This window comes from Medicago truncatula, chromosome 6 (genome assembly GCF_003473485.1).
Source record: "Medicago truncatula cultivar Jemalong A17 chromosome 6, MtrunA17r5.0-ANR, whole genome shotgun sequence".
In the NCBI taxonomy this organism is placed as follows: domain Eukaryota; kingdom Viridiplantae; phylum Streptophyta; class Magnoliopsida; order Fabales; family Fabaceae; genus Medicago; species Medicago truncatula.
The window spans coordinates 19,201,674-19,229,301 of NC_053047.1; the positions used below are offsets into that span (position 1 = coordinate 19,201,674).

Here is a 27,628-nt window from a genome sequence, read left to right on the forward strand (position 1 = left end):
CAGTTTTCTGCCCGTACAGAAGTTCATCGCTCGCCTCGCGAGTAGCTGTGCTCGCCATGGCGAGTGAGCAACTTCATCGCTCGCCTCGCGAGCAGTCCAACTCGCCATGGCGAGTAAGCCCAGATAAAAGTTGATTTTTGAAAAGTTGTTATAAGATGTTTTGGGAATGGTTTAAGGTACCTAGATGATAATAAAGATGTATGGTGGAAGTTTTAGGTTAAAAAGATGAATAGGGAGCTTAGAATTGGAGTTTGAGTGAGAAAATAGCACTTTTTCCCGAGAGCACCTAATTTTCACTCGCCTCGAGTTCGCCTTGAACTCGCCATGGCGAGCTAGTGTCTTTGTGAACTCGCCATGGCGAGCAGATGTGCTCGCGAGGCGAGCTACTCAGTTCCTGAATGTTGAATTTCGTGCTTGAATGGTAGTACCTTAATGTTGTTGTGTTGAGCATAGTTTCATGTAATTATGCATTATTGTGGTTGTTTTGATTGCTGGATTGATGATTGCTGATGATGAATGAAATGTATGCAAAGTATCGAATCATACATGTTGTTCAAGTTGAGTCACATGGAGTTGCATTGCATGGTCAGTTGTATGTAGATATACACAAGTAGGTCCATTGCATATGCATAAAACAGCGGTGAGGGCTTCGGTCCTGGAGTACTAGTTGCTCAACAGCGGTGAGGGCTTCGGTCCTGATGAATGCTTTAACCATTCAAAAGCGGTGAGGGCCTCGGTCCTGATTGGTACCACATGCATTATTGCATTTCATTTAAGAAGTCTAAGATGGTGTCTTAGCAGTGGTCATGTCATTTGCATGAGTCTTAGTGGATATTCAGTTGTTATCTGATAAAATGGTTCTGGTGTTGAATATGTGATATATATATGTATATATTATACTCATTGTGATTATGGTGTGTTGTTGATGTTGTTGTTGCTTGTGGCTTATACCTATATATGTCTACAAGATAATGTGTTGTTGCTTAGGGTGTTAGATTCAATTGATGATTTTTAATATCTATATTTATTGTTGTGAATCTCACCCCTTCTGCTTGAAAACGTTGCCCTTCCTATGGGTAACTTGCAGGTGATCCTAAGTAGTTGGTGGTGGCTCAAAGTCGTGTCTAGGGCTCTGATACGTGGGATGGGATTTATCTTTATTGTTATTGTTGCTTTTCCTTTCCATGTATCAAATTTTGGAACTTGTGGTGTGGAGCCTTTTATTGTCTTTTGAACAATGTTGATGAATTATGCTAAGGCCTTTAATGCCGTAAGATGTTGTTGGATTGAAAACTATTCCGCTGCTATGTTTTCATATTTTATCAAGTGGATTGATTAAATAGTTCTATTTTCTATTTAGGAATTTTGAATTTGCAATGTAGCATGCCCGTTTGGTGAAATACTCTGATGTTTATATGCTATTTAATTGCTTTTGGGTAACGGGGTGTTACAGTGACACCGGTCTTTGTGACGCCTGGAGGAGCTTGCTGCAACTGGATTGCTGTTGACATTCCTTCTGTGACGCCCCGCTCTAAGTAATGTGTTTGTCTTGTCTTTTGTTGTTTTTTTGTTTTTTAAGAAAACTCCTTTCGTTCTGCCCAAGGCGAAAGTGAAATCATGTAGGGCTTTGTTTTGCTTCTAGTACTTTTATTACAAATAAAAATCGTCGTTTCTATCACGGCTTTTATTACTTTTTATTTTTTTGTTGCTTTTTCTGGAAAAAATGGTAATACAAAAATCCAAAAAAAAATCATTCTCTTTTTTCTTTTAAATTTCAAAACCAAAGGTCTGCATTTACTCATTAAAATCAATCATGAATCATGTGCAGACTGAACATAAGTGAATCCGTTGAACACAGTGACCCCATGCTTTCTCCCAACTTTGAGGTCCCGGTTTACGAGGCTGTGGCAGAGGAGGATGAAGAGATCCCGAATGAGATCAAATGGATGTTGGAACAAGAAAGGAAGACAATTCAACCTCATCAGGAAGAGATAGAAATCATCAATCTGGGTACTGAGGAAGACAAGAAAGAAATCAAGATTGGGGCATCGTTGGATGTATCTGTCAAGAAAAGAGTAATTGAGCTTATCAGAGAATATGTTGATATATTCGCATGGTCATACAAAGACATGCCGGGTCTAGACCCTGATGTCGTTGAACACAGACTACCTTTGAAGCCTGAGTGTCCTCCGGTAAAGCAGAAATTGAGAAGATCTCATCCTGATATGGCCCTCAAGATCAAAGAGGAAGTGCGGAAGCAAATTGATGCAGGTTTCCTAGTCACATCAGAGTATCCTCAATGGTTGGCCAACATAGTGCCTGTTCCAAAGAAAGATGGCAAAGTCAGAATGTGTGTTGATTATCGGGACTTGAACAAGGCTAGTCCGAAGGATAATTTTCCTTTACCTCACATTGATGTATTGGTTGATAATACTGCTAAGTGCAAGGTTTTCTCCTTCATGGACGGTTTCTCCGGCTACAATCAGATCAGGATGGCTCCTGAGGATAGAGAAAAGACGTCTTTCATCACGCCCTGGGGTGCTTTCTGCTATGTGGTGATGCCATTTGGTTTGATAAATGCTGGTGCCACTTACCAAAGGGGTATGACCAAAATCTTTCATGATATGATTCACAAAGAAATTGAGGTCTACGTAGATGATATGATTGTTAAGTCTGGCACAGAAGAAGAACATGTTGAGTATTTGTTGAAGATGTTTCAGCGGTTGAGAAAGTACAAGCTCCGGTTGAATCCTAACAAATGTACTTTCGGTGTCAGATCTGGTAAACTCCTAGGCTTTATCGTCAGTCAAAAGGGTATTGAAGTTGATCCCGACAAGGTCAGAGCCATCAGAGAAATGCCTGTTCCAAAGACAGAGAAGCAAGTCAGAGGTTTTCTTGGTAGACTCAATTATATCTCCAGATTTATCTCTCACATGACCGCCACATGTGGACCAATTTTCAAGTTACTCCGCAAGGATCAAGGGGTGAAGTGGAATGATGATTGTCAGAAGGCTTTTGATCAAATCAAAGAATATCTGTTAGAACCTCCAATTCTTGTTCCTCCAGTTGACGGAAGACCTTTGATCATGTATTTAACAGTACTAGAAGATTCCATGGGCTGTGTTTTGGGTCAACAAGACGAAACCGGAAAGAAAGAGCACGCTATCTACTATTTGAGTAAGAAGTTCACTGATTGTGAGTCCCGATATTCTGTACTTGAGAAAACTTGTTGTGCTTTAACTTGGGCTGCCAAGCGTCTCCGTCATTATATGATTAATCATACAACTTGGTTGATATCCAAGATGGATCCTATCAAGTACATATTTGAGAAGCCAGCTTTAACTGGAAGGATTGCTCGCTGGCAGATGTTATTGTCCGAGTATGATATCGAGTATCGCACTCAGAAAGCAGTCAAAGGTAGCATCTTGGCAGAACATTTGGCTCATCAACCAATCGAAGACTATCAACCAATCAAATTCGACTTCCCAGATGAAGAGGTTATGTATCTAAAAGCAAAAGATTGTGACGAACCAGTGTTCGGTTAAGGTCCTGATCCTGAATCCGAATGGGGTTTGATATTTGATGGAGCTGTTAATGTCTATGGAAGTGGAATTGGTGCGGTGCTCATTACCCCTAAGGGTACTCACATCCCTTTTACCGCGAGGTTACGTTTTGATTGCACAAACAACATCGCAGAGTACGAAGCTTGCATCATGGGTATCGAGGAAGCCATCGATTTGAGGATCAAGAAAATTGTCATTTATGGAGATTCCGCTCTTGTGATTAACCAGATCAAAGGAGAATGGGAAACTCGTCATCCTGGATTGATTCCCTACAGAGATTATGCAAGGCGTTTGCTGACTTTCTTCAACAAAGTAGAGTTACATCATGTGCCCCGCGATGAGAATCAAATGGCAGATGCTTTAGCTACTCTATCCTCAATGATCAATGTGAATGGTCACAATACTGTGCCAGTAATCAATGTCCAATTTCTCGACCGACCTGCTTATGTGTTTGTAGCTGAAGCAATTGATGATGACAAGCCATGGTATCATGATATCCAAGTTTTCCTTCAAACTCAAAAGTACCCACCTGGGGCATCCAACAAGGACAAGAAAACATTGAGAAAATTGTCAAGCCGTTTCTTCCTTAACGAAGACGTTTTGTATAAAAGGAACTTTGATAGGGTCCTACTTAGATGTGTGGATAAGCATGAAGCAGAAAAATTGATGTGCGAGATTCATGAAGGCTCTTTCGGAACTCACTCATGTGGGCACGCCATGGCGAAGAAGATATTGAGAGCTGGGTACTACTGGATAACAATGCACGCTGATTGCTACAATCATGCCAAGAGATGCCACAAATGTCAAATCTATGCTGACAAGATTCATATACCACCATCTATGCTCAATGTCATCTCTTCCCCGTGGCCCTTCTCTATGTGGGGCATTGACATGATTGGTCGGATTGAACCAAAGGCTTCCAATGGGCATCGCTTCATATTAGTGGCTATCGATTATTTCACCAAGTGGGTTGAAGCAGCATCTTACGCCAATGTGACCAAGCAGGTAGTGGTCAGATTTATCAAGAACAACCTCATCAGCCGCTACGGTGTTCCCAACAGAATCATCACAGACAATGGCACAAATCTGAATAACAACATGATGAAAGAGTTGTGCGATGACTTCAAGATTCAACATCACAATTCTTCTCCTTACAGACCACAGATGAATGGGGCAGTTGAAGCTGCAAACAAGAACATCAAGAAGATCATACAGAAGATGGTAGTTACTTATAAGGACTGGCATGAAATGTTACCCTACGCTTTGTATGGATACCGTACCTCAGTGCGAACCTCGACAGGGGCAACCCCTTTCTCTTTGGTATATGGTATGGAGGCTGTACTACCTGTAGAGGTTGAGATTCCTTCTTTAAGAGTCTTGATGGAAGCTGAATTGTCTGAAGCTGAATGGTGCCAGAGCAGGTACGACCAGTTGAATTTGATTGAGGAAAAACGTATGGCTGCTTTGTGTCATGGACAGTTATATCAGTCAAGGATGAAACAAGCATTCGATAAAGGAGTCCATCCCCGCGAATTCAAGGAAGGAGATCTTGTGCTCAAATGTATCAAATCCTTTCAACCAGATCCTAGGGGCAAATGGACGCCAAACTATGAAGGTCCCTATGTGGTGAAGAGAGCTTTCTCTGGTGGTGCTTTAATTCTTACAAATATGGATGGAGAGGAGTTACCTCGTCCTGTGAATTCTGATGCAGTCAAGAAATACTTTGTCTAAATATATAAAAGAACAGCTCGGTAGGTCGAAAACCTGAAAGGGCGGCTTAAACCAAAAATGAGCGTCTCGGTGGATCGAAAACCCGAAAGGGCGGTCCAGGCAAAAATTAGAGACAGAAAAAAAAAAAAAAAAAAAAAAAAAAAAAAAAGGGAAATTATCCTGATAGATCGAAAACCCGCAAGGGCGATCTATGCAAAAATTAAGGATCGAGACAAGTAACTGCATCAGATGAAACACCACTCGCCCGAGACACCTTGACTGTCAGAAGTTCTCTAATGTTGAAGCATCCAAACTGTGGAATTCAAAGTGGTTAAGAAGTATAGCGGTTATTGTGTTCAATGTGCCTATCCCATATAATTACCATATTCCAACTCTTTGTAATCTGTGGTGCCATGCCTTTAGCCGGTCACCATTTCTATTAAATCAATTTGAGCATGTGCCCCTTTGTTGGAATTCTTGTTTATTCTATGTGCAAAAAAAATCTTTCTTTCGTTTTTAGTATTAGTATTTGAAGCAAAAATTTTGAAAAAAACTTTTCTAAAGAAAAAAAAAAAAAAAAAAAAAAACAAAAATGACAAACATGCTATCTTTAAAAACATGTATCACATAAGTATGTGTCAACAGTTGGTCCGAAACAAGCAGGTTCAACAAAGAAGAAATAATCATTGCAAAAAAAAAAAAAAAAAAAAAAAAAAAGCGCCCTGGTGGATCGAAAACCCAAAAGGGCGATCCAGGTAAAAATTAGGGGCATACAAAAAGAGAAAAAGAAAAATGTCTCCCCGGTGGATTGAAAATCCGAAAGGACGATCCAGGCAAAAGTTAGGGATTTCAAAAAAAAATATATACAAAAAGCGATGACTATTCAGACAAGACAGTACGGTGTTGCATTGATTCATCCCCCGTGACTTTATCCCCAATGAAGGCTTTGAGTGTTCGTACAGCGATGCCGGGCCATTCTCCTCGTAGACCTGCCCAGTCCTGTCTCAACAATCTTACCATCATGCTGTCATATAAGTCTCATACATACTCATTCATTCATGCATACATAGCACGCATATAAACATCATCCATACATAGTTGCATTTTTACCCAATATTTTGCTTCATTATCCTCAAAATGTGTCTAAATTCGGGTATGTTATAAAACCAATCATGCTTCAAAGTGGCAGGTCTCGCCAGTAACCAGTCTATACAATTGCCCCATTGTCTTCAGACAATTTCATTGTTCCCCTCAGGTGTATCTTTGTCAAGTCACTCCCCTGATACCAAGCTTTACATTGTCTTTACTTTCACCGGAGGCTTTTGCTTTTAGCAAACCCTGTCGGTCCATCATGTCTTTACATTCGCCACTCGTCGGCTAATCATGTTTTTACTTTCGCCACTCGTCGGCAATTAATCATGTCTTTACATTCGCCACTCGTCGGCCAATCATGTCTTTACTTTCGCCACTCGTCGGCAATTAATCATGTCTTTACATTCGCCACTCGTCGGCAATCAATCATGTCTTTACTTTCGCCACTCGTCGGCAATTAATCATATCTTTACATTCGCCACTCGTCGGCAATCAATCATGTCTTTACTTTCGCCACTCGTCGGCAATTAATCATATCTTTACATTCGCCACTCGTCGGCAATCAATCATGTCTTTACTTTCGCCACTCGTCGGCCAATCATGTCTTTACTTTCGCCACTCGTCGGCAATCAATCATGTCTTTACTTTCGCCACTCGTCGACAATTAATCATGTCTTTACATTCGCCACTCGTCGGCAATCAATCATGTCTTTACTTTCGCCACTCGTCGGCCAATCATGTCTTTACTTTCGCCTTGAAACATTGTCATTTATACTTACCTATCATTTCTTTCCCCAGTGATACCTATCCATTTGGCTCCCAGTCAGCCTCTACATCATCTTTACCTTCATACTTACATCATATTCAGTCGTATTATCACATTCATCAGCATTACATCTCTGGCGTTTCAAATGGTCCAAAATTGGCGTTTTTATATATTTAAGTCTCTCCGACCCTTTGGTTTAAAAAGTTCTCTTTTAAAACCTTTGGTTTTTATATATTTTTATTTTTTTTAGAAAAAAAGAAAAAAACAAAAGTCACTCACGTGACTTTCTTCTTTCCCTTTTCTTTTCTTTTTTTATTATTTATTTTTTTACTTATTTTACTCATTTTGTTTTTTTATTTATTTATTTATCTTTTTTGTCAAATCTTTTTCTCCAAGTCTCAGCTGCAGGGGCATTTTGGTCATTTGTTTGTACCAGAGAAACCCTAGTTTGTCACTATAAAAACACTGTCAATCATTGGGAAATGGGCAGAAAAACACTATTCACGTCAGAAAAAGTCAGTCAACAGCAATCACACTCACAAACAATCTCCAAACTTCTCTCTCCAAAATTTTGGATCAAAAACCCAAAATTTCATGAACTCACATGAACCATATCAAGAACACATGAACCTCAATCATTTTCAGAAACACACAATAACAACATAAACACCTCAAACCATTCATACAACCACAAATCATCATCATTCCAAACAAACCAAAACCGAACCGGAACGGAAAGAAACCGAACCGGACCGAACCGTAACAAGAGAGGGAGGAGAGAACCGGATCTGAAAAAAGCTAGGAAAGGAGGCGAACCGGAAAAGAAGCAGTACCGAACCGGAGAAGAGGGAAGGCCGGACCGGATTCAAGCTAGGAAAGGAGGAGACCGGAAAAAGAGGTAAAAATTTCACATTTTCATTTGTAGATCTAGGATTTTTGGTGTATGTTTTCGAAATTTTGAGCTTGGATTCGAGTAGAGGAAGGGAAGAGGAGTATTTTGATGTAAAAAAATTTCAAAAAAAAGCAAAAAAAACTCCGGCGCGGCGGCGCTCCGGCCGACCACCGCGCCGGAGCAGCTCCGGCCGCCCCTCTTCTTCTTCTCCGGCCGCGTGTGTTCTTTGTGGGAGGGGAGAGCTTCTCTCTCTAAGTTTAACTTAGAGAGAGAAGTGTTTTAATTTTATGTTATTTTTTTTGTTAAATTTGCTTTTATAATGTTTTCTTTTTGCCGGATCACACGCGCGCATACTCATAACCATACAATGCTCCATCGCGTTAGTAGCCATCAGATCTGGATCGTTCCATGATCTGACGGCCACTGTTTGATCTATTTTAAATTCTGTATGTGTTCTGCTGTGTGGACTGTGGTATGCTTTCTGTTTGAACCGTCAGATCGTTGATCTGACGGTCATTGTGCTTTCTCTTGTTATCTTCTCTATTTTTGTGGTTTTTTTTAAACCCTTGGATCTTTGATCCAATGGCTGTGATGAGATTTTGGGATTCAGATCTGGACCTCTGGATTCATCCAATGGTCCAGAATTAATCCTGCTGAGCCAATGTTTTATTATTTTTTATTCTTATTTATCTTTATTTTTTAAATGCTGTTTTTACACTTTTTGACATTTTTGTGTTTAGAAAAATTCCAAAAAATATATTCTCTCACTATTTTAATTTTCCCTAATTTTAAAAATCCTTTCTATTTGTTTTCTTTTTATGTTTTTTTATTTATTTCTTATATGATGACCTTAATTTTTATTTGTCTTAATTCTTGCTTATTATTTCTTATGTCTCATTCACTATAATATTTCTTGTGATTACTAACCATTTAATTTTTATCCTAAATCATAGCATGCATATTTAATTTTCTCATCATTTTATTTTGTCATTGACTTAGTATGTATAAATAGGGAATTGATGTAATTTTATTTCTCGCATTTTATTTTGGCATAAAGGCCTTAGGGTTGTATTTAGGAATTGATGTAATAATGTAGGTAACACAAGCACCGACACATGCACCGACACTACCACATTTTATTTACCGCTTTCCGTTAATTTTTTACGACGTTACGTTAGTTTTCACCGTTAGTTTAGAAAAAAATCATTTTTCTCAAAAAGTCAAATATGCAAAACTTCAAAAATCATTTTCTTAATAACTTTTTTTCTTTATTTTCTTAATCAAACTCTCAATCAATTTTAATTCAACTTCAATCATTTTCAAAATTTAAAATCAAGTAACCTCACTCATTTCTTTTATCTCATGCCTTGAGGCCTCTTTCTCTTCTTAAAACCTATTTCAAAAAATCTTAAAATCAACCTAACCCACTAAAGAAATTTTTGAGTGGAACTACGTCGGTTTTGATCCCTTTCCCAAAAGGGTACGTAGGCAGAGGACTTGTCCTTCCAAATCAAATAAAAATAACCAAAAACATACTTCTTCTCCCTCCATTCTTTCACTTAGACATTAGGCAATAATTTTTCAAATAAACAAGTAGTTTAGCACAAAATAATCTAGGTAAGAGGTTCCTATGGAATACCATAGACGCTTAGGATGCTAGCACCTTCCCTTCGCGTAACCAACCCCCGAATCCAAAGTCTCGATAAGGGTTTTTACTCATTTTTTTCCCTTCCCAAGAATAAAAATCGAGAGTTCAAAGATTGACGATTCAAATCAATCAATGGTTTGATATCCGAAAATCGCGAGCACATGGAGGATTTGATAAGATTAGAGAATTTATTTTATTGTTAAATAAAATAAAGATTTGAAAAGTATTTAGTTGAAGGCTGTTTTGATATTTTAGATAGTTTTGGGGGAGAAAGTGAGATAAGATAAGTTATTAGAAAGAGATATAAATAGGAGAGGACCTAATATTTTAGAAACTCATTGTACGTGAAAACTTTTGGAAAAGGGAGAAAAAGCTTAGAAGGGAGAAGAGCATAGAGAGAGCTGCGATTTCTTCATAACCAGGTAAGGGTGAGACTAATAATTCAATAGCATTGATTGTTGTAAGTCTGATGATTAATTGACAAAGTTAGGATTGATTTAGAGAAGTTTTGGAATTAGGTCAAAACCCTAAAAATTGATGATCAAACGGTAAAACTTGTTTAGATTGATGTAAGAACCGTCCTTTAACCTTAGAATATGTTTAGGATGAATTCTGGAATCAAAATTAGGCTTTGAACCATGTTGTGTGATGGATTTTTGAGAAAAACCCTAGTCTGCCCGTGCTTCTGTTCATCGCTCGCCACGGCGAGGGATGATCCTCGCCTCGCGAGTGATGAACTTCATCGCTCGCCACGTGAGCCCCTTTCCTTCGCCTCGCGAGTTGTTTGGTGCAACTCGCCATGGCGAGCAACCTTTCCTCGCCTCGCGAGCCTAGGCAGAGTGCATGTCATATTTCGTGTTTCGACCTTTTTAGTTGAACCTTGTATGCCTATGAGTGCCTGAACATACCTAGTATTGATTAGGAATGAATGTAGGATCAGAGGGAACCCAGAACAAGCTTAGTTTGGGAGTTGAGTGGTACTCGCCACGGCGAGTAAGAACTCTCGCCTCGCGAGTACAACCAGAATGTAGTTTCCTGAGTGTTTGTGCGATCTGTGTCGCACTTGTTGATCAAGAGTGAACCCCTAACTGGTAATGAGACCTAGTGATGTCGTTTAATGCAGACTGTAGAGTTGTTTAAGTTATATTAATAATAATTGAATATGAACTATTGTATTGTATATTCATGCAAGATAAGAAGATGTGATAATGATACAAATTATGTGCTTTGATATAATGATATCATCTTGTTATGTGACCTGTTTATGCTGCTTCCGTTATTTAACTAAGTGCATAATTATATGATGAAGTTTAGCTCCAAATTATTGGATGCATGTTGATAAGTGATTACGATGTTTTGTTCATATGTGTCCATGCATAGCATATCATTGAGCTTAGTCCTCACCACGAAAATTAGGAGCTTTGTCCTCCGCACGTTTTATAGGAGCTTTGTCCTCCGCACGATTAAAGTATATTAATACTTATGATGACGATTGGTACCACATGCATATAAGGAGTCTAGGAGCATTGTCACATTGTCATGATTAAGATCCCTTGTTGATGATGAATGGATATGTGATTACGTGATAAGTGTTCATTGATTATGTTATGTTGTTTATAATGATTGGATATATGATTACGTGATAACTGTTTAGCATTTATGCAAAGTTAATAATGGAATGATTATGATGTTAATTTATGATTCGCAATTACATTGATTAATGTTATTTTATTATGAAATCTCACCCCTTCTGCTTGAAAATGTTGCCCTTCGTATGGGTAACTTGCAGGTGATCGTGCTTAGTGTGCAGTTGCCGTCGTGAGTGGCCTTGCCTTCACTGTGTCGTCTAGGTCGCTCTGATACGTAACGGGATGGGGTTTAATGCTATAACATGCTTCATTCTTTTACGTGAACTGCTTATGTTTTTATAAACTCTTTTGAGATACTTGTTGGGCCTGCGTGCCAAAACGTTTATGATTTATGTTTATGATTTTCCGCTGCTATGTTAAAGATATTTGTGAAGGTTAAATTATCATTTAACTGTTTTTGGATTACGTTTCTATGTGATATCCCGTTTATGGTTTTTACTCTGATAATTGTTTATGAAATTTGTATATTGGGAAAACGGGGTGTTACAATTGGTATCAGAGCAGGTCGGTCCGTCCGGTCAATTAGAGAGTCGTGTCGAGTCTTAGTAATATTTATATTACTATCTTATGTTGTTGTTGCTACTTTTGTAGAATCTCGAAAATGGCTGGAAGAAACGATGCTGCGTTAGCTGCTGCTCTACAAGCTGTTGCCCAAGCTGTGGGACAACAACCTAACGTGAATGCTGGTGCGAATGCTGAAGCTAGGATGTTGGAGACGTTCATGAAGAAGAACCCTCCGACTTTCAAAGGACGTTATGACCCTGATGGAGCCCAGACGTGGCTTAAGGAGATTGAGAGGATTTTCCGGGTTATGCAGTGCACGGAGGATCAGAAAGTGCGGTTTGGTACTCATCAGCTGGCCGAGGAAGCTGATGACTGGTGGGTTGCTCTTCTGCCTACCCTTGGGCAGGAGGGAGCTGTTGTGACTTGGGCTGTTTTCAGGAGAGAGTTCCTGAGAAGATACTTTCCGGAAGATGTTCGCGGGAAGAAGGAGATCGAGTTCCTTGAGCTGAAGCAAGGAAACATGTCTGTGACAGAGTATGCTGCCAAGTTTGTGGAGCTGTCAAAGTTCTGCCCGCACTACACTGCTGAGAATGCTGAGTTCTCGAGATGCATCAAGTTCGAGAACGGTTTGAGGCCCGACATCAAGAGGGCGATTGGGTACCAACAGCTGAGAGTTTTTCAGGATTTGGTCAATAGCTGCAGGATCTACGAAGAGGATACCAAGGCTCACTACAAGGTAGTGAATGATAGGAAGGGCAAGGGACAGCAGAGTCGTCCTAAGCCGTACAGTGCCCCTGCTGATAAAGGGAAACAGAAGATGGTCGATGTTAGGCGGCCTAAGAAGAAGGATGCTGCAGAGATTGTGTGCTTCAATTGTGGTGGGAAGGGCCACAAGAGCAACGTCTGCCCTGAGGAAATCAAGAAGTGTGTTCGGTGTGGCAAGAAAGGTCACGTTGTAGCTGATTGCAATCGTACAGACATTGTGTGCTTTAATTGCAATGGAGAGGGTCACATTAGTTCACAGTGTACTCAGCCTAAGAGGGCGCCGACTACTGGTAGGGTCTTTGCTTTGACTGGGACTCAGACAGAGAATGAGGATCGTTTGATCAGAGGTACTTGCTATATTAATAATACTCCTTTAGTTGCTATTATTGATACTGGTGCTACGCATTGTTTTATTGCTTTCGATTGTGTTTCTGCTTTGGGTCTTGATTGTCTGATATGAATGGAGAGATGGTTGTCGAAACTCCAGCTAAGGGTTCGGTGACTACTTCTCTCGTATGTTTGAAATGTCCTTTGTCAATGTTTGGTCGTGATTTTGAAATGGATTTAGTTTGTCTACCTTTGAGTGGTATGGATGTGATTTTGGGTATGAACTGGTTAGAGTACAACCACGTTCTTATTAATTGTTTTAGCAAGTCAGTACATTTCTCTTCCGTCGAAGAGGAAAGTGGTGCAGAGTTTTTATCTACTAAGCAGCTGAAGCAACTGGAACGCGATGGTATCTTGATGTTTTCATTGATGGCTTCTTTATCTGTTGAGAATCAAGCAGTGATTGACAGGTTACCGGTGTTATGTGAATTTCCTGAAGTTTTTCCAGATGAGATTCCTGATGTGCCTCCAGAGAGAGAAGTTGAGTTTTCTATTGATCTTGTTCCTGGAACGAAGCCGGTCTCGATGGCACCTTATCGTATGTCTGCTTCTGAGTTATCTGAGTTGAAGAAACAGTTGGAAGACTTGCTTGAGAAGAAGTTTGTTAGACCGAGTGTTTCACCTTGGGGAGCGCCGGTTTTGTTAGTAAAGAAGAAAGATGGTAGTATGCGGTTGTGTATTGATTATCGGCAGTTGAACAAGGTAACTATCAAGAATAGGTATCCACTTCCGAGAATTGATGATTTGATGGATCAGCTAGTGGGTGCACGAGTTTTCAGCAAGATTGATTTGAGGTCAGGTTATCACCAGATTAAAGTAAAGGATGAGGATATGCAGAAGACAGCTTTCAGAACGCGTTATGGTCACTATGAATATAAAGTTATGCCTTTTGGAGTTACCAATGCACCTGGAGTGTTTATGGAGTATATGAATCGCATCTTCCATGCATTTTTGGATCGGTTTGTGGTTGTGTTTATCGACGATATTTTGATTTACTCCAAGACTGAAGAAGAACATGCTGAGCATCTGAAGATTGTTTTGCAAGTATTGAAAGAGAAGAAACTTTATGCTAAATTGTCTAAGTGTGAATTCTGGTTGAAAGAAGTGAGTTTTCTAGGCCATGTTATTTCTGGTGATGGTATTGCAGTGGATCCGTCTAAAGTTGAAGCGGTATCACAGTGGGAGACTCCAAAGTCCGTTACAGAGATTAGAAGTTTCTTGGGTTTAGCTGGTTACTATAGAAGGTTTATTGAAGGATTTTCTAAGTTAGCTCTTCCGCTAACGCAGTTGACTTGTAAAGGTAAAACTTTTGTGTGGGACGTCCATTGTGAGAAAAGTTTCGGTGAATTGAAGAAGCGTTTGACGACTGCCCGAGTGTTAATTTTGCCGAAGTCAGATGAACCTTTTGTGGTTTATTGTGATGCGTCCAAGTTGGGTTTAGGAGGTGTACTTATGCAAGAAGGTAAAGTGGTAGCTTATGCTTCAAGACAGTTGAGAATTCATGAGAAGAATTATCCTACGCATGATCTCGAGTTGGCGGCCGTAGTCTTCGTATTGAAGATATGGAGACATTACTTGTATGGTTCGAGATTTGAGGTGTTTAGTGATCACAAGAGTTTGAAGTATTTGTTCGATCAGAAGGAATTGAATATGAGACAGCGAAGATGGCTTGAATTGTTGAAAGATTATGACTTTGGCTTGAATTATCATCCAGGTAAAGCTAATGTTGTTGCAGATGCCTTGAGTAGGAAGACATTGCATATGTCCGCCATGATGGTCAGAGAGTTCGAATTGCTTGAACAGTTTAGAGATATGAGTTTGGTTTGCGAATGGTCACCTCAGAGTGTGAAACTGGGTATGCTGAAGATTGATAGTGAATTTCTGAAAAGTATCAAGGAAGCACAGAAAGTTGATGTAAAGTTTGTGGACTTGTTGATTGCTAGAGATCAGACTGAAGACAGTGATTTTAAAATCGATGATCAAGGTGTGTTGAGATTCCGAGGAAGAATTTGTATCCCAGACAATGAAGAGATTAAGAAGATGATGGAATTAGGTCAAAACCCTAAAAATTGATGATCAAACGGTAAAACTTGTTTAGATTGATGTAAGAACCGTCCTTTAACCTTAGAATATGTTTAGGATGAATTCTGGAATCAAAATTAGGCTTTGAACCATGTTGTGTGATGGATTTTTGAGAAAAACCCTAGTCTGCCCGTGCTTCTGTTCATCGCTCGCCACGGCGAGGGATGATCCTCGCCTCGCGAGTGATGAACTTCATCGCTCGCCACGCGAGCCCCTTTCCTTCGCCTCGCGAGTTGTTTGGTGCAACTCGCCATGGCGAGCAACCTTTCCTCACCTTGCGAGCCTAGGCAGAGTGCATGTCATATTTCGTGTTTCGACCTTTTTAGTTGAACCTTGTATGCCTATGAGTGCCTGAACATACCTAGTATTGATTAGGAATGAATGTAGGATCAGAGGGAACCCAGAACAAGCTTAGTTTGGGAGTTGAGTGGTACTCGCCACGGCGAGTAAGAACTCTCGCCTCGCGAGTACAACCAGAATGTAGTTTCCTGAGTGTTTGTGCGATCTGTGTCGCACTTGTTGATCAAGAGTGAACCCCTAACTGGTAATGAGACCTAGTGATGTCGTTTAATGCAGACTGTAGAGTTGTTTAAGTTATATTAATAATAATTGAATATGAGCTATTGTATTGTATATTCATGCAAGATAAGAAGATGTGATAATGATACAAATTATGTGCTTTGATATAATGATATCATCTTGTTATGTGACCTGTTTATGCTGCTTCCGTTATTTAACTAAGTGCATAATTATATGATGAAGTTTAGCTCCAAATTATTGGATGCATGTTGATAAGTGATTACGATGTTTTGTTCATATGTGTCCATGCATAGCATATCATTGAGCTTAGTCCTCACCACGAAAATTAGGAGCTTTGTCCTCCGCACGTTTTATAGGAGCTTTGTCCTCCGCACGATTAAAGTATATTAATACTTATGATGACGATTGGTACCACATGCATATAAGGAGTCTAGGAGCATTGTCACATTGTCATGATTAAGATGCCTTGTTGATGATGAATGGATATGTGATTACGTGATAAGTGTTCATTGATTATGTTATGTTGTTTATAATGATTGGATATATGATTACGTGATAACTGTTTAGCATTTATGCAAAGTTAATAATGGAATGATTATGATGTTAATTTATGATTCGCAATTACATTGATTAATGTTATTTTATTATGAAATCTCACCCCTTCTGCTTGAAAATGTTGCCCTTCGTATGGGTAACTTGCAGGTGATCGTGCTTAGTATGCAGTTGCCGTCGTGAGTGGCCTTGCCTTCACTGTGTCGTCTAGGTCGCTCTGATTCGTAACGGGATGGGGTTTAATGCTATAACATGTTTCATTCTTTTACGTGAACTGCTTATGTTTTGATAAACTCTTTTGAGATACTTGTTGGGCCTGCGTGCCAAAACGTTTATGATTTATGTTTATGATTTTCCGCTGCTATGTTAAAGATATTTGTGAAGGTTAAATTATCATTTAACTGTTTTTGGATTACGTTTCTATGTGATATCCCGTTTATGGTTTTTACTCTGATAATTGTTTATGAAATTTGTATATTGGGAAAACGGGGTGTTACAGACGATGTAAGAACCTGGCACAAGGTAGCAATTGATGCCTCCTGGGGGCAAGCCCATTGTTGATAAAACGTTTGGAAGAAGTCGCCATTTGTAAATCGGCACAGAGTGTTCTTCCATTGGTATGCTTCAGCAGTCATGTTTTTTTGTTTTATTTTTTTGAAAATCCCTAACTTTTGCCTGGACCGCCCTTTCGGGTTTTCAGTCCACCGGGAATATATATATATATATATATATATATATATATATTTTTTTTTTTTTTTTGCCCCTAATTTTTGCCTGGACCACCCTCTCGGGTTTTCAATCCACCGGGACGCTCTCTATTGCCTAAGCCGCCTTTTTCAGGTTTTCAACTTAGCGAGCTTTGATTTTTTGCATTTCTTTTTTTTATTTTTTTATTTTTCGACTGTGACAGCATCTTGCTCAAAGTAGAGGTCCTCTCCATACTGCTTAGCCATGTTCCTCTTTCGGAATGTAACTGCTCTCGAGGCGGATGCTGATGTACACTTCACCTACTCACGAGTTCAAAGAGAGTGTGTTTGTTGTTCACACTTTTCAAAAGATGTAAAACAAGTTTTGTATTTTGAAAATCTTTGCTTTAAGTATTGCCATAAAAAATAGAAGAAATTATGCAAATAGAATAAATGAGAGTTCCAAATAGATGGGGACAGGCTCAAATTTGATGAATTGAGTGGTGACCTACCAAGGGCATGGCTCCACGGATCTTTGAAAAATGGTAAATGTATGGGATGGTACATTGAATACAATAACTGCTATTCTCCCTAACAACTTTGAATGCCCCTGTTCCGAGTGTTTGATATGCAGATGCTTCATTTCGGAGGTCTTTTGATAGCTGGATGCCCCAAGTGGATTGTGCCCAACCGGATGCAGTTACTTTGTCTTTTGATCCTTAACTTTTGCATAGATCGCCCTTTCGGGTTTTTAATCTATCAGGATAATTATTTTTGTTCATGTCTCTAATTTTTGCCTGAACCGCCCTTTCGGGTTTTCAGTCCACCGAGACGCCCATTTTTGCCTAAGCCGCCTTTTCAGGTTTGCGACTTATCGAGCTTTTATTTTTTGACAAAGTATTTCTTGACTGCATCGGCTTTCATAAGACGTGCGAGTTTGTCACCATCCGTAATTTTAAAAATCATTGCACACGAGCCTTCATAGTTAGTGTCCACTTGCTCCTGGAGTCTGGTTGGAAAGATAGTATCTTTTTGAGCACAAAGTCTCTTTCTTGAGTTTCACGGGGACAAACCTTCTTGTTGGAAGTTTGTTTCAAACCTCTTTTTGATATAGTTGCACAAGGTCGTCACACATTTTAGTTCGATCAAGTTGGGACTCCAGCAGAACTCCTATTGACGGGACTTCGACCTCTATGGGAAGCCCGACCTTCATGTTGTATATTGAGGGAAAGAGGGGGTTGCCCCTGTTGAAGTGTGTACTACCGGACAATACTCATGAAGTGCAAGTGGTAGCATCTCGTGCCAGTCTTTGTAAATGAAAGCAATTTTTTTTGGACAATCTTCTTTGATATTTTCTTTGCAACTTTGACGGCTAAGATGCCCTAGTGGGCGAGAGATCTTGCTGGGAGTCTCTTCACTCTCCTCTTCCTTATCTTCGGTCACAGAGAACTCAAAGTTGGGAGAGAGTACATAGTTATTATGTTCAACGGGTTTATTAATGCATGATTTGATTATTGATTTTGACAAGTAAGTACAAGCTAATGATTATGCAGATATATGAGAATGATTATTATTATTTTTTTGGTTTTTTGTATTACCATTTTTCAGAAAAAGCACAAAATAAAATAAAGTCGGGATCAAAACAACCTTTTTATTAATGATGACCAATACTTAAAGCAAAAAGCCCTACACAAGATCACTTTCATCTCGGGCGGGACGAAAGGATGTTTTTTTTTTGAAAAGCGAAAAGCAACAAACAAACATTAATTGAACAAAAAGTAGCGGAAGGAACGTCAATAGTGTTGTTACCTCTTCACGAATGCTCATGGATTTCTTGTTCAAACTGATACGTTCTCTTTTTTGTTTGCACGAGTGTTGTAGGTGCGAGTTGACTTTGGACGAGGACAGTTGGGACACCTTTGAGATGGATTGACCTTTAGTAGAAAAGACATAGTGTAAGACTCAGACTTGAAATTATGTATGCAAAATGATGCATGTTATGCTTATGCAAAAATATACACATTTTTTTTGAAGGATTTGTCAAAGTAATTGTAAACTTGATAAGGAACATTGTTTTATTTGAAAATTGTGAAGATGTTGCAATTGGTTCCCTTTTCAAAAGTAAGAACGAAACCAAGGATAAAAGTTCTTAAGAAAAGCTAAAGCTTAGTTAAGATTTTTTGTATTTCTTGGTGTTCTTCCTTACAAGGTCTGTATCTTTGATATTTACAAGAACTTATCTAAGTCCTTCGATATTAGTGAGAAAAATGTTTTATGAATGAATGAATGCATGTATGCATGATTATGCTAAAGAACATGGAATGCATGGTGAGGTTAAGTCCACAATGTTGGAGTTTAAGGGTAACAACGCCATTTGGTAGGGACTATGGTTTCACATGTACCTGTATCACGGGTTCTACCAAGTTCCCAGAGTCATCAACCACTGGCGAACACTGTCGGGTTACGGAAATACTTCCGTTCCAACGATGTTCGTAAGAAAGTCTCGTCTGAATGTAGTATCGCGTATCAACTAAACCAAGATTACTCAAAGCTAGCCACCGCACTACGCCCTAAAAGGCCAAGATGAGTTAAGGGTTACTAAAGGTTCTCAACTTTTAGCGGTCACTTGAAAATAACATGTCAAACACAAATACTCATGCCAACATAGTATATTTCCAAGATTCCTTAGCTGAGTGGGGTTATCACATGTGCTAACACCAAAATTCACTCTTGGCGTAGCACTATGATTATACCACCGTCCTATCCTAATATTTCTCTCAAGTCTGGGTAATGCACTTATCTCACCACTCACGTTTAGAAAGAAGAAAAAAGAAGAGAGAACATATATACACGTATTTCCATCCTTTATTTTTGTTTTTTGTTTTAAGCAAGTTATAGCACAAAGAATTAAATAAAGCCAAGTTAGGCTCAAGCCTCTTAGGGGATATCCCCAGTGAAGTCGCCATTTCTGTCGCGTCATTTTTTGGAGATCAAGGCTATTTGATTAGCTTTTGACTCACTAATTCATTTCACGACTGAACATTTAATTTTTAAAGAGAAAGGGGAAAAAAGTTCAAACTACCCCTATTTGAAAAGATTTAGGGTTCGGGGGTTAGTTCCATAAAGGGAAGGTATTAGCACCCTTTATGTCCGTAGTACTCTACGGGAACCTCTTGATTTTATTTAATTAATGTGCTATAACTTGCTTATTATTTTTGAAAAGAAGGAATTAAAGTGGAAAAATAAAGACCTAATTATCTACATTTTTTATTGATTTGGAAGGACATGGTCCTCTGCCTACGTACCCGTGAGGGATGAAAACCTCGTAGTTCGGGGTAGAAATTGACGTTTGATTTGTTTAGTGTATTTTATTAGTTTTGAAAAAGGTTTTAAAATGAAAAGCCAAGTGGCAAATGAGTATTTGTTTGTGTTTTTTAATATTGAAAAAAGAGGCTTAAAGTAAAGTTAAATTGATTGAAGTTTGATTAAGAAAAGAAAATAAAAATGCGGTCACTTGATTTGGATCAAGGTTTATTATGAAAATATTTTTGTGATTTTGATTATTTGCATGTTTTTTGTTGTTTTTTTGGAATATTAAATAAAAATTAAACTAACGGAGCAATAAAAATAAAAGCGCGTGGATTTTTGTAGTGACGTTGGATCACCACAAAATTCCTGATCTAATTTTTTTGCATTTTTGGATATATATAAGGCGGTAAAGAAATAAAAGGACACACACACCCACACACTTTTCTCATTTATATTTACATTGGACCTAAATACATTCTAATTGCTGGAAAATAAATAAGAATAATTAAAATGCTAAATAGAAATAAAAAAAAAATGCAAAAATGCTAAAAAGAAATAAAATGCATGAAAATAAAATAAATTGACAACCGAAGGGACAAAAATTACCGAAGGGACTTTTCCGAATGGACTTATTCCGAAGGGACAGAAAAAAGAGGGAGAAGAAAAGAATAGCTCGTCAACACAAGCTAAAGAGGGAGAAGAGATAAAAGTTCTTTGACAACTCAAGAGAACTTTTGGTGTGTGAAATTGTGTGGAATGAGGGCTCTATTTATAGGCGAGGAGGTTGATGAAAAATGGAAAATTGGTTTAATGGAAATGATGGACAATTATGGTGAATTTTGAAAAAGGAATGTTAAAGTTGACACTTGACTTGAAAATTTTTTAGACCTTGTACATTTTATTTTGGACCTGTTGACACTTTGTTTTTTTTTTACACTAATTAATTAAAAAGAAATAAAATAAATCTAATACGAAATAAAATAAAAACAAATTAAACTAAATTATTTAAAGAAAAATAAAATTAAAAGATGGAAAATAAAAATTATTAAATATAAAAAAAAGTAATTAATCTTAAAATTAAAATTAATAAAAGATGGAAAGAAAATAAAAAGAGAAAAGAAGGTCCGACTCGGAATCAAAAAAATGAAGTATTTTAAAATACCTCCCTGCCGAATTTTTTTACTGAAAAATCAGAGATCGATCAGAGTCGAGTGACATGTGTCAGTGGAGCCTTAGGTCAAAAATTGGGGTATGACAAGACTTATGAAGAAATTGATGATGTCCAGAATGCTATTGTGAATGGCCGAGTGAGAAGAAGTGGGAATAAGAGGGAAGATGAAGACATGGGCATTATGGACATTTCACGCGTGGTCAGTTTCTTTAAGGGCAAAAATGTCATTGCAATTGCCATCTGCTGACGTGTCCTGACAAAAAGCCAGTCGCCAGTTGCCACATATCTAATTACCATCCACCTCAGTAATTTTTTTTAATTAGGACGAATTTTAAAATGATTAATATTTGCAGGGGCAAAATGGGAGGATTAGTAAGTTCAAGGATGAAAAATCAAATGGCCTATCATTGCAGGGATGAAAAGCATATTTAAGCCTTCTTCTAAATACCATTGCCTAACATTGATGTTAACAAATATTAATAGTAGGAAAAAAAATTGATATAAAAAATATGAGATTTAAAAAAAAAATAAAAAAAATTGGACATTGAACTTAAAATATTACCTCAAAAAATGGGAGCACACCCGTTAAAGTAGTGTTGCTTACCCAACTCATCCTTCACAGCCTTAAGTTTATCAAAAGAGTCATGAAGATTATCGAAAATGATTTTCAGCCAATTAACCTTTTCTAAGGCATCCAAGTTTTCTACCATTCCCCAAGACGCTACACACAGCCCCTTGGGATCCAGAGAACATATCAAAATGAGCTCAATCAGGAAAAAAATAAACAATTTTCTTGAAGTTTGATTGGCTTTGCTCGTCATCTATGACCATTTTTTCTAACATCACCTTAACATCTGATGTTTTTATTTTATTTTTTGTTTTGGTTTTATATATTTTATTTTGGCAAATTGAATTCTCTTTTCAAGTCAAAAATAAATAAAACTGAGGAAATTTTGTTGCAGGGGAGTATGCTAAACTAGTCCCGGTATCTTCAATACCAAGGACATGCGCGACCTCTTTGACACAAAAATAAAATGATACATCATTGTTGAACACAAAAATTTCCTTTGTTGGTTGATAAATGTCACAGAAGAGGGAAACTAATACGACATAACTCTCTCTTCCATTTCCAATTTCTAACAAACCATTGAAAATTAAGTTTCTCAATAAGAGGTTGTAACCTTGAAGAAAGCTTAAGAGGCTGCCACATTTTTATTTTTTTATTCACTGGCCTTCAGTGATATAAACATAAGCATAAAAGTTTTGCGACAATCAAAATCTAATAAATTTAATGTATTCATCTTGAGCAGAGCACTGCTAAATGATGCGATTGGGTTTTCGTGTAAAACACACGTCCGTGTTATTGAATATGCAATCCAACACTTGTGTGCTATATTTTTTTTTATTATTAAATTATCATATTCAAAACCGAAAAAAAATATTTTCAACTCCAAACCGCTAATCTCTAGTTTGACAGCATAAGTAAAACTAAACTCCAATTACAATTCTTAAACAATAGAAACAAGGGGTAATTGTAACAAAAAAAAGTAATAGTCAATTTGGTTCATAAATGTATAATGAGTAGTCATAAGAGTTCTTTTGATGTATCAAAATTTTAAAATAGTCCTTGATTGTGCACTTCGCTAGTCCAAATATTGTGAGTACCGAGATATTATTTTAGCGTCTGAATCTATTTTGACTAATATAGTGTACAATCAATAACTATTTTAAAATTTTGATATATTGAGGAATTATTGTAACTAATCATTATACATTCAGAGATCAAAATGACATTTGAAATTTACTGTAATTGCCTCTAAAACAGAGATAAATGTAAAAAAAATCACATAAATGAAGCACACCGTCATAACTTTTGCCAATATACAAACAAATTTGAGCAAATTACAATCGTTTAGATGAATTTATCCATGTATCTCAATGCCAAAATATGAGTAAATAGGCAACTACCCCCCCTGAAATTGTAAGTTTCGTCAATTACCCCCCTGAAATTAAGAAAACTTCAAATACCCCCCTGAAATTGCATGACGTTGATAAAATTCAATAATTCTATTCCAAAAACTTAAGAGGAGACATAAAGCTAATTGTTAATTGTTTGTCTTTAATATCATTTGAGGAAACATAATCTTTAATATAAATTTTAAAGTTCGGGTAAGTGCAAAACTTCAGGGGTATTTGCAAAACGTTATGTTAACTAACAGAAAAACTTGACGAAGGGGGTAAATTGATTAACGTTGTGTAATTTCAAAGGGGTAATTGAAGTTTTGTTAATTTCAAAGGAATAATTAACGAAACACAATTCCAGAGTGTAATTGCCTATTTACTCGTCAAAATATATTTCAGTATAATTACTGTAGTCAAAGGCTTGTTTTTTTTTTTTTTAAATAATAGTCAAAGGCTTGTCTAGTTGTGTGAATAAAGAAAAAAGAACTAGAACATCATTATTTAACTTCGTGTGTATCCCGCGAATTAATTATCGTACTAAGTAGCATTTTTCATTCATCTTACGTAAAGTATGTTTAAAGAATGTAATTGAATTGCTTTAACTTAATCAACAATCACTATTTATTTAATTTTTTGTTTATAGTTACTACAACGGTTACATATTCTAAATTAAAAAAAAAAAACGAGTGAGAAAGTAATGAGTGAAGGTGTGAGAGGGGAGGGGCCCACGAGTGAGTTTCAAACTGAGCAGATAGGGAAAAAAACATTTCAGGTATGGTGGCTCTAACATTGACAAGGTCTCAATCCTGTTTTTTGTTACAAACTTTTCGGAGGAGGTGGTTTGACGGATCTTTGGAAGCTTTTTGCGAGTTTCAGTAGTGTATGTGAGGTGTTCATCCCAAAGAAGCTTGACAAATGGGGGAAAAGGTTTGGTTTTGTGAAGTTTGGAGTGGTGGATGATGTGGAGGAGATGGAGAGGAAGTTGGTGGAGGTTTGCCGGGGTCTCACAAATAGAAGGTCAATAAGGCTATGTTTGGAAGAGAAGAGAAAGAGGAGAAGGGTGGGCATCTGTCAAATAGGTTTGACGTGGATAGAGAGGTAAAGTGGCTGAAGGTGTGTCATTCAAGAGTGATTTGGTTAACAAGTTTCAGCATGGTTCGGTGGTGCGACCGAAAGGCAAGATTCTAGAGGCTACGCCATCAGAGGCTGTTATGTGGGATTCTTACCTCACCGTGAAAAAGTGAAATCAATCCAGCAAAGCTTTTTCACGGAGGGTTGGTGGGGGTAGAGGTGTGTCCTATGGGGGAGAGACTGGTGTTGTTGAGGTGTGAGTCGGTGGACGTTTTTGAAAAATAAAGGAAAGAGAGACAAGTTTGGTGTAAGGCTACTTTCAAGGAGATTATTAGGTGGTCACCACATTTAGTGGCACAATCAAGAAGAACTTGGATTAGGTTGAGGGGTGTTCCATTACATGTTTGGGATGAAAGCTTCTTCAAGAGGTTTGGTGGTTTGTTTGGGGAGTTGATTGATTTTAAAGAAGAGACAGTGGAAAGAAAGTGTATTGAGGTTGCTAATATGTTCATTTCAACTAAAAGAAAAAATCGAATTGGTGGAAAAAATTGGAGGGAAAAAATAATTAGAGAACTTGTAGGATTATAGTCATAAATGGTGATGATGATGATAAATAAATAAATAAATGATGATGATGGGTAATTTTTCCATTGTTTAATTTAAGTAATAAAATGATAGTTTTTATTTATTGAAGGAAATACTAAAATGATAGTTAGTTCTCATTTTAATTGTTAATTAAGAAATTATTAGGTGAATTAGCAGAAAAAGAGTTGTGGATGGAAACGTTGGTAGTGAGTTTTTTCTTTTCATTTATGTAAGGACAAAACCTCGAAAGTTCCTCGAACTTCGCCGCATATTCGGCTACAGACATGCTTCCTTGTTTCAGATTCAGAAACTCAATCTCCTTCTTGGTCCTCAAGTCTTCAGGGAAATATTTCCTCAAGAATTCGACCTTGAACTTAGCCTAGGTCACCACATCACCTCCCATCTCAAGTCTTCCTTTGGCATTAGTCCACCAGTGCCCTACTTCCTCAGCTAGCATATGAGTCGCTAGTCTGAGCCTTCTGGTCATTTCCCGTAACCATAGCTCGGAAAATCCGTTCCATACCCTGCACCCAAGTATGTGCTCCCTCTGGGTCGAACCTCCCTTTGAAAGTCGGTGGATTGTTCCTCAAGAACCTATCGAGCCTCATCTCTTCGGCCTCACCTTCATTCCTACGGTTAGCCACCGCATTCTCATTCGACTGGGCCAACACTTGTGCCATAGTCGCTAAAGCTTGCGCAATTGCCGCATCGTCTATACCACCTGCCATCTCAGCACTACACAACCAACTCACTGCTAAGAAAACAACACAACAAAGCAAATGTCGAAGGTACTATGCTACCATTCGCACACAACAGGGAAATACAACAAGTATAAGTCTAGACACGACTGACCATAGCTCTGATACCAACTTGTAACACTCCTATTTCTATTAAAGCAATTAAACTTGCGAATAATGCATTCATTCAAGAAATAGAGGCTACACCACATTCAAAATTCAAAAACCATAAACATGTATATAAACCTCAACAGTCGCAGCGGAATATAAACCAGAGTAATCCAAATATACATGTCATGAATCAATAATTACATCAACATAGATGCATCTCAAAATCCCAACATACAAGTAATCTCCAAACATAACAAAGTGCAAACAAAAGATAATCTAGACTGACACAACGAAGCCTAGATCAGAGCCGACTAAACACTAAACACCGATAACGGAGAAAGCTCCCGATATCCATCAAGCACAAAACTCACCAAGCACTACTCCTGCACAACGTCTACCCATCCATACAGACAGGTAGGCGGTTAAAACCATTGGGGGTAAGTATTACATCATCATAATCAAAATAATAATTAACATGAATAATTCAATATAAACATCATGCATTTGATCAATAATGATATTATCATATATACATACTGTAACACCCCGTTTCCCAAAATCAATTTAATTATAATTATAAAAATCAGAGTTCGACACCAAACGGCATGTCACACCACTATACAAAATTTCTTAAATAGGATAAAACTATTTAACAACATCTTTCATAAAACTCCATTAATTTGCAGCGGAATATTCTTCAAAATTAAACTCCATTATCCAACAATAAATCTTGGCACTAGGCCTCAACATAATAGTTCAACAATAAACAAAGGCTACATTAACTTGTTCCAAAAATTGATACATAGGTAGAAATTAAACTATAAATCCCATCCCACGTATCAGAGTCCTAGACACTTTGAGCCACCACCAACTACTCAGGATCACCTGCAAGTTACCCATAGGAAGGGCAACATTTTCAAGCAGAAGGGGTGAGATTCACAACAAAATATAGGTAAAGAATGCATCAATTGAATCTAACACCCTATCAGATAATTCATCAACAATATTATATAAATATCATCATTTTCACTTATCATCAACAATATTAATTTATAACCCTCTCAACAACATATGCAACCCATCACCACTCCACTAAGACTCCTCTAAACACCCATGCATGTGGTACCAAAAATCAGGGCCGTGACCCACACCGCTGTCGAATGGTTAAAGCATTCTCATCAGGACATAAGTCCTCACCACTAACACCACTTTGAGTAACTAGTACTCCACCACTTTGAAAGACCGAGCGTTCCAGAGCCGAAGCTCTCCCACTGTTATGTTTATGCAACTAATCCCCTTGAGTATATCTACATACCAACCAATCTAACATATACATATATATGATTCACCATCCAATTTACAACATTTAAGTGAATTTTAATTAAATACAACATACATTCAGTCAGCATCTATTCATCACAACCAACCAGGACATCCAGGGAAATATATATCAACATACAAGTCATGCTTAATTCAACAATATAAACCATCCAAACAACAACAGAAATCAAACCAACAAAATACTGGGCAGCTCGCCTCGCGAGCACATCTGCTCGCTATGGCGAGCTCAGGAAATCAGGTACTCGCCATGGCGAGTTCGAGGCGAACTCGAGGCGAACAGAAATATGGTGCTCTCGGGAAAAATGATATTTTTCTCACTCAAACCTCAATTCTAAGCTCCCTAATCATCTTTTAAACCTAAAACTTGCTCTAGTCCTCTTAAAAATCCTCTAGGCACATGAAACTACCCAAGATACGGCTTATAACAACATTTTAAAAATCCAGATTTTCACAAGGCTACTCGCCATGGCGAGTTGTATCACTCGCGAGGCGAGCGATGAACTTC

The 27,628-nt window shown here is 38.0% G+C and overlaps 1 protein-coding gene across 1 annotated transcript; it reads left to right on the top strand.

Moving 5' to 3' along the window:
* The first annotated feature begins 1,820 nt into the window (after positions 1-1,820).
* On the top strand, positions 1,821-24,522 carry LOC120576019 (uncharacterized). Its single transcript, XM_039826974.1, has 7 exons — positions 1,821-2,192; positions 2,238-2,601; positions 2,794-3,502; positions 3,608-4,528; positions 4,625-4,984; positions 24,155-24,269; positions 24,373-24,522. Exons 1-7 carry the CDS (start codon positions 1,821-1,823, stop codon positions 24,520-24,522), a joined length of 2,991 nt encoding a protein of 996 aa, XP_039682908.1.
* Positions 24,523-27,628: the final 3,106 nt, after the last annotated feature.

Bases quoted from the DNA above. Each gene is read 5' to 3' on its own strand.
- LOC120576019 (XM_039826974.1), top strand. From the start codon at position 1,821: ATGTGCAGACTGAACATAAGTGAATCCGTTGAACACAGTGACCCCATG. The intron at 3,503-3,607 runs GTATCTAAAAGC...TGTCTATGGAAG, and splicing joins TTCCCAGATGAAGAGGTTAT to TGGAATTGGTGCGGTGCTCA. The intron at 4,985-24,154 runs GTACGACCAGTT...TGCGAGTTTCAG, and splicing joins GCTGAATGGTGCCAGAGCAG to TAGTGTATGTGAGGTGTTCA.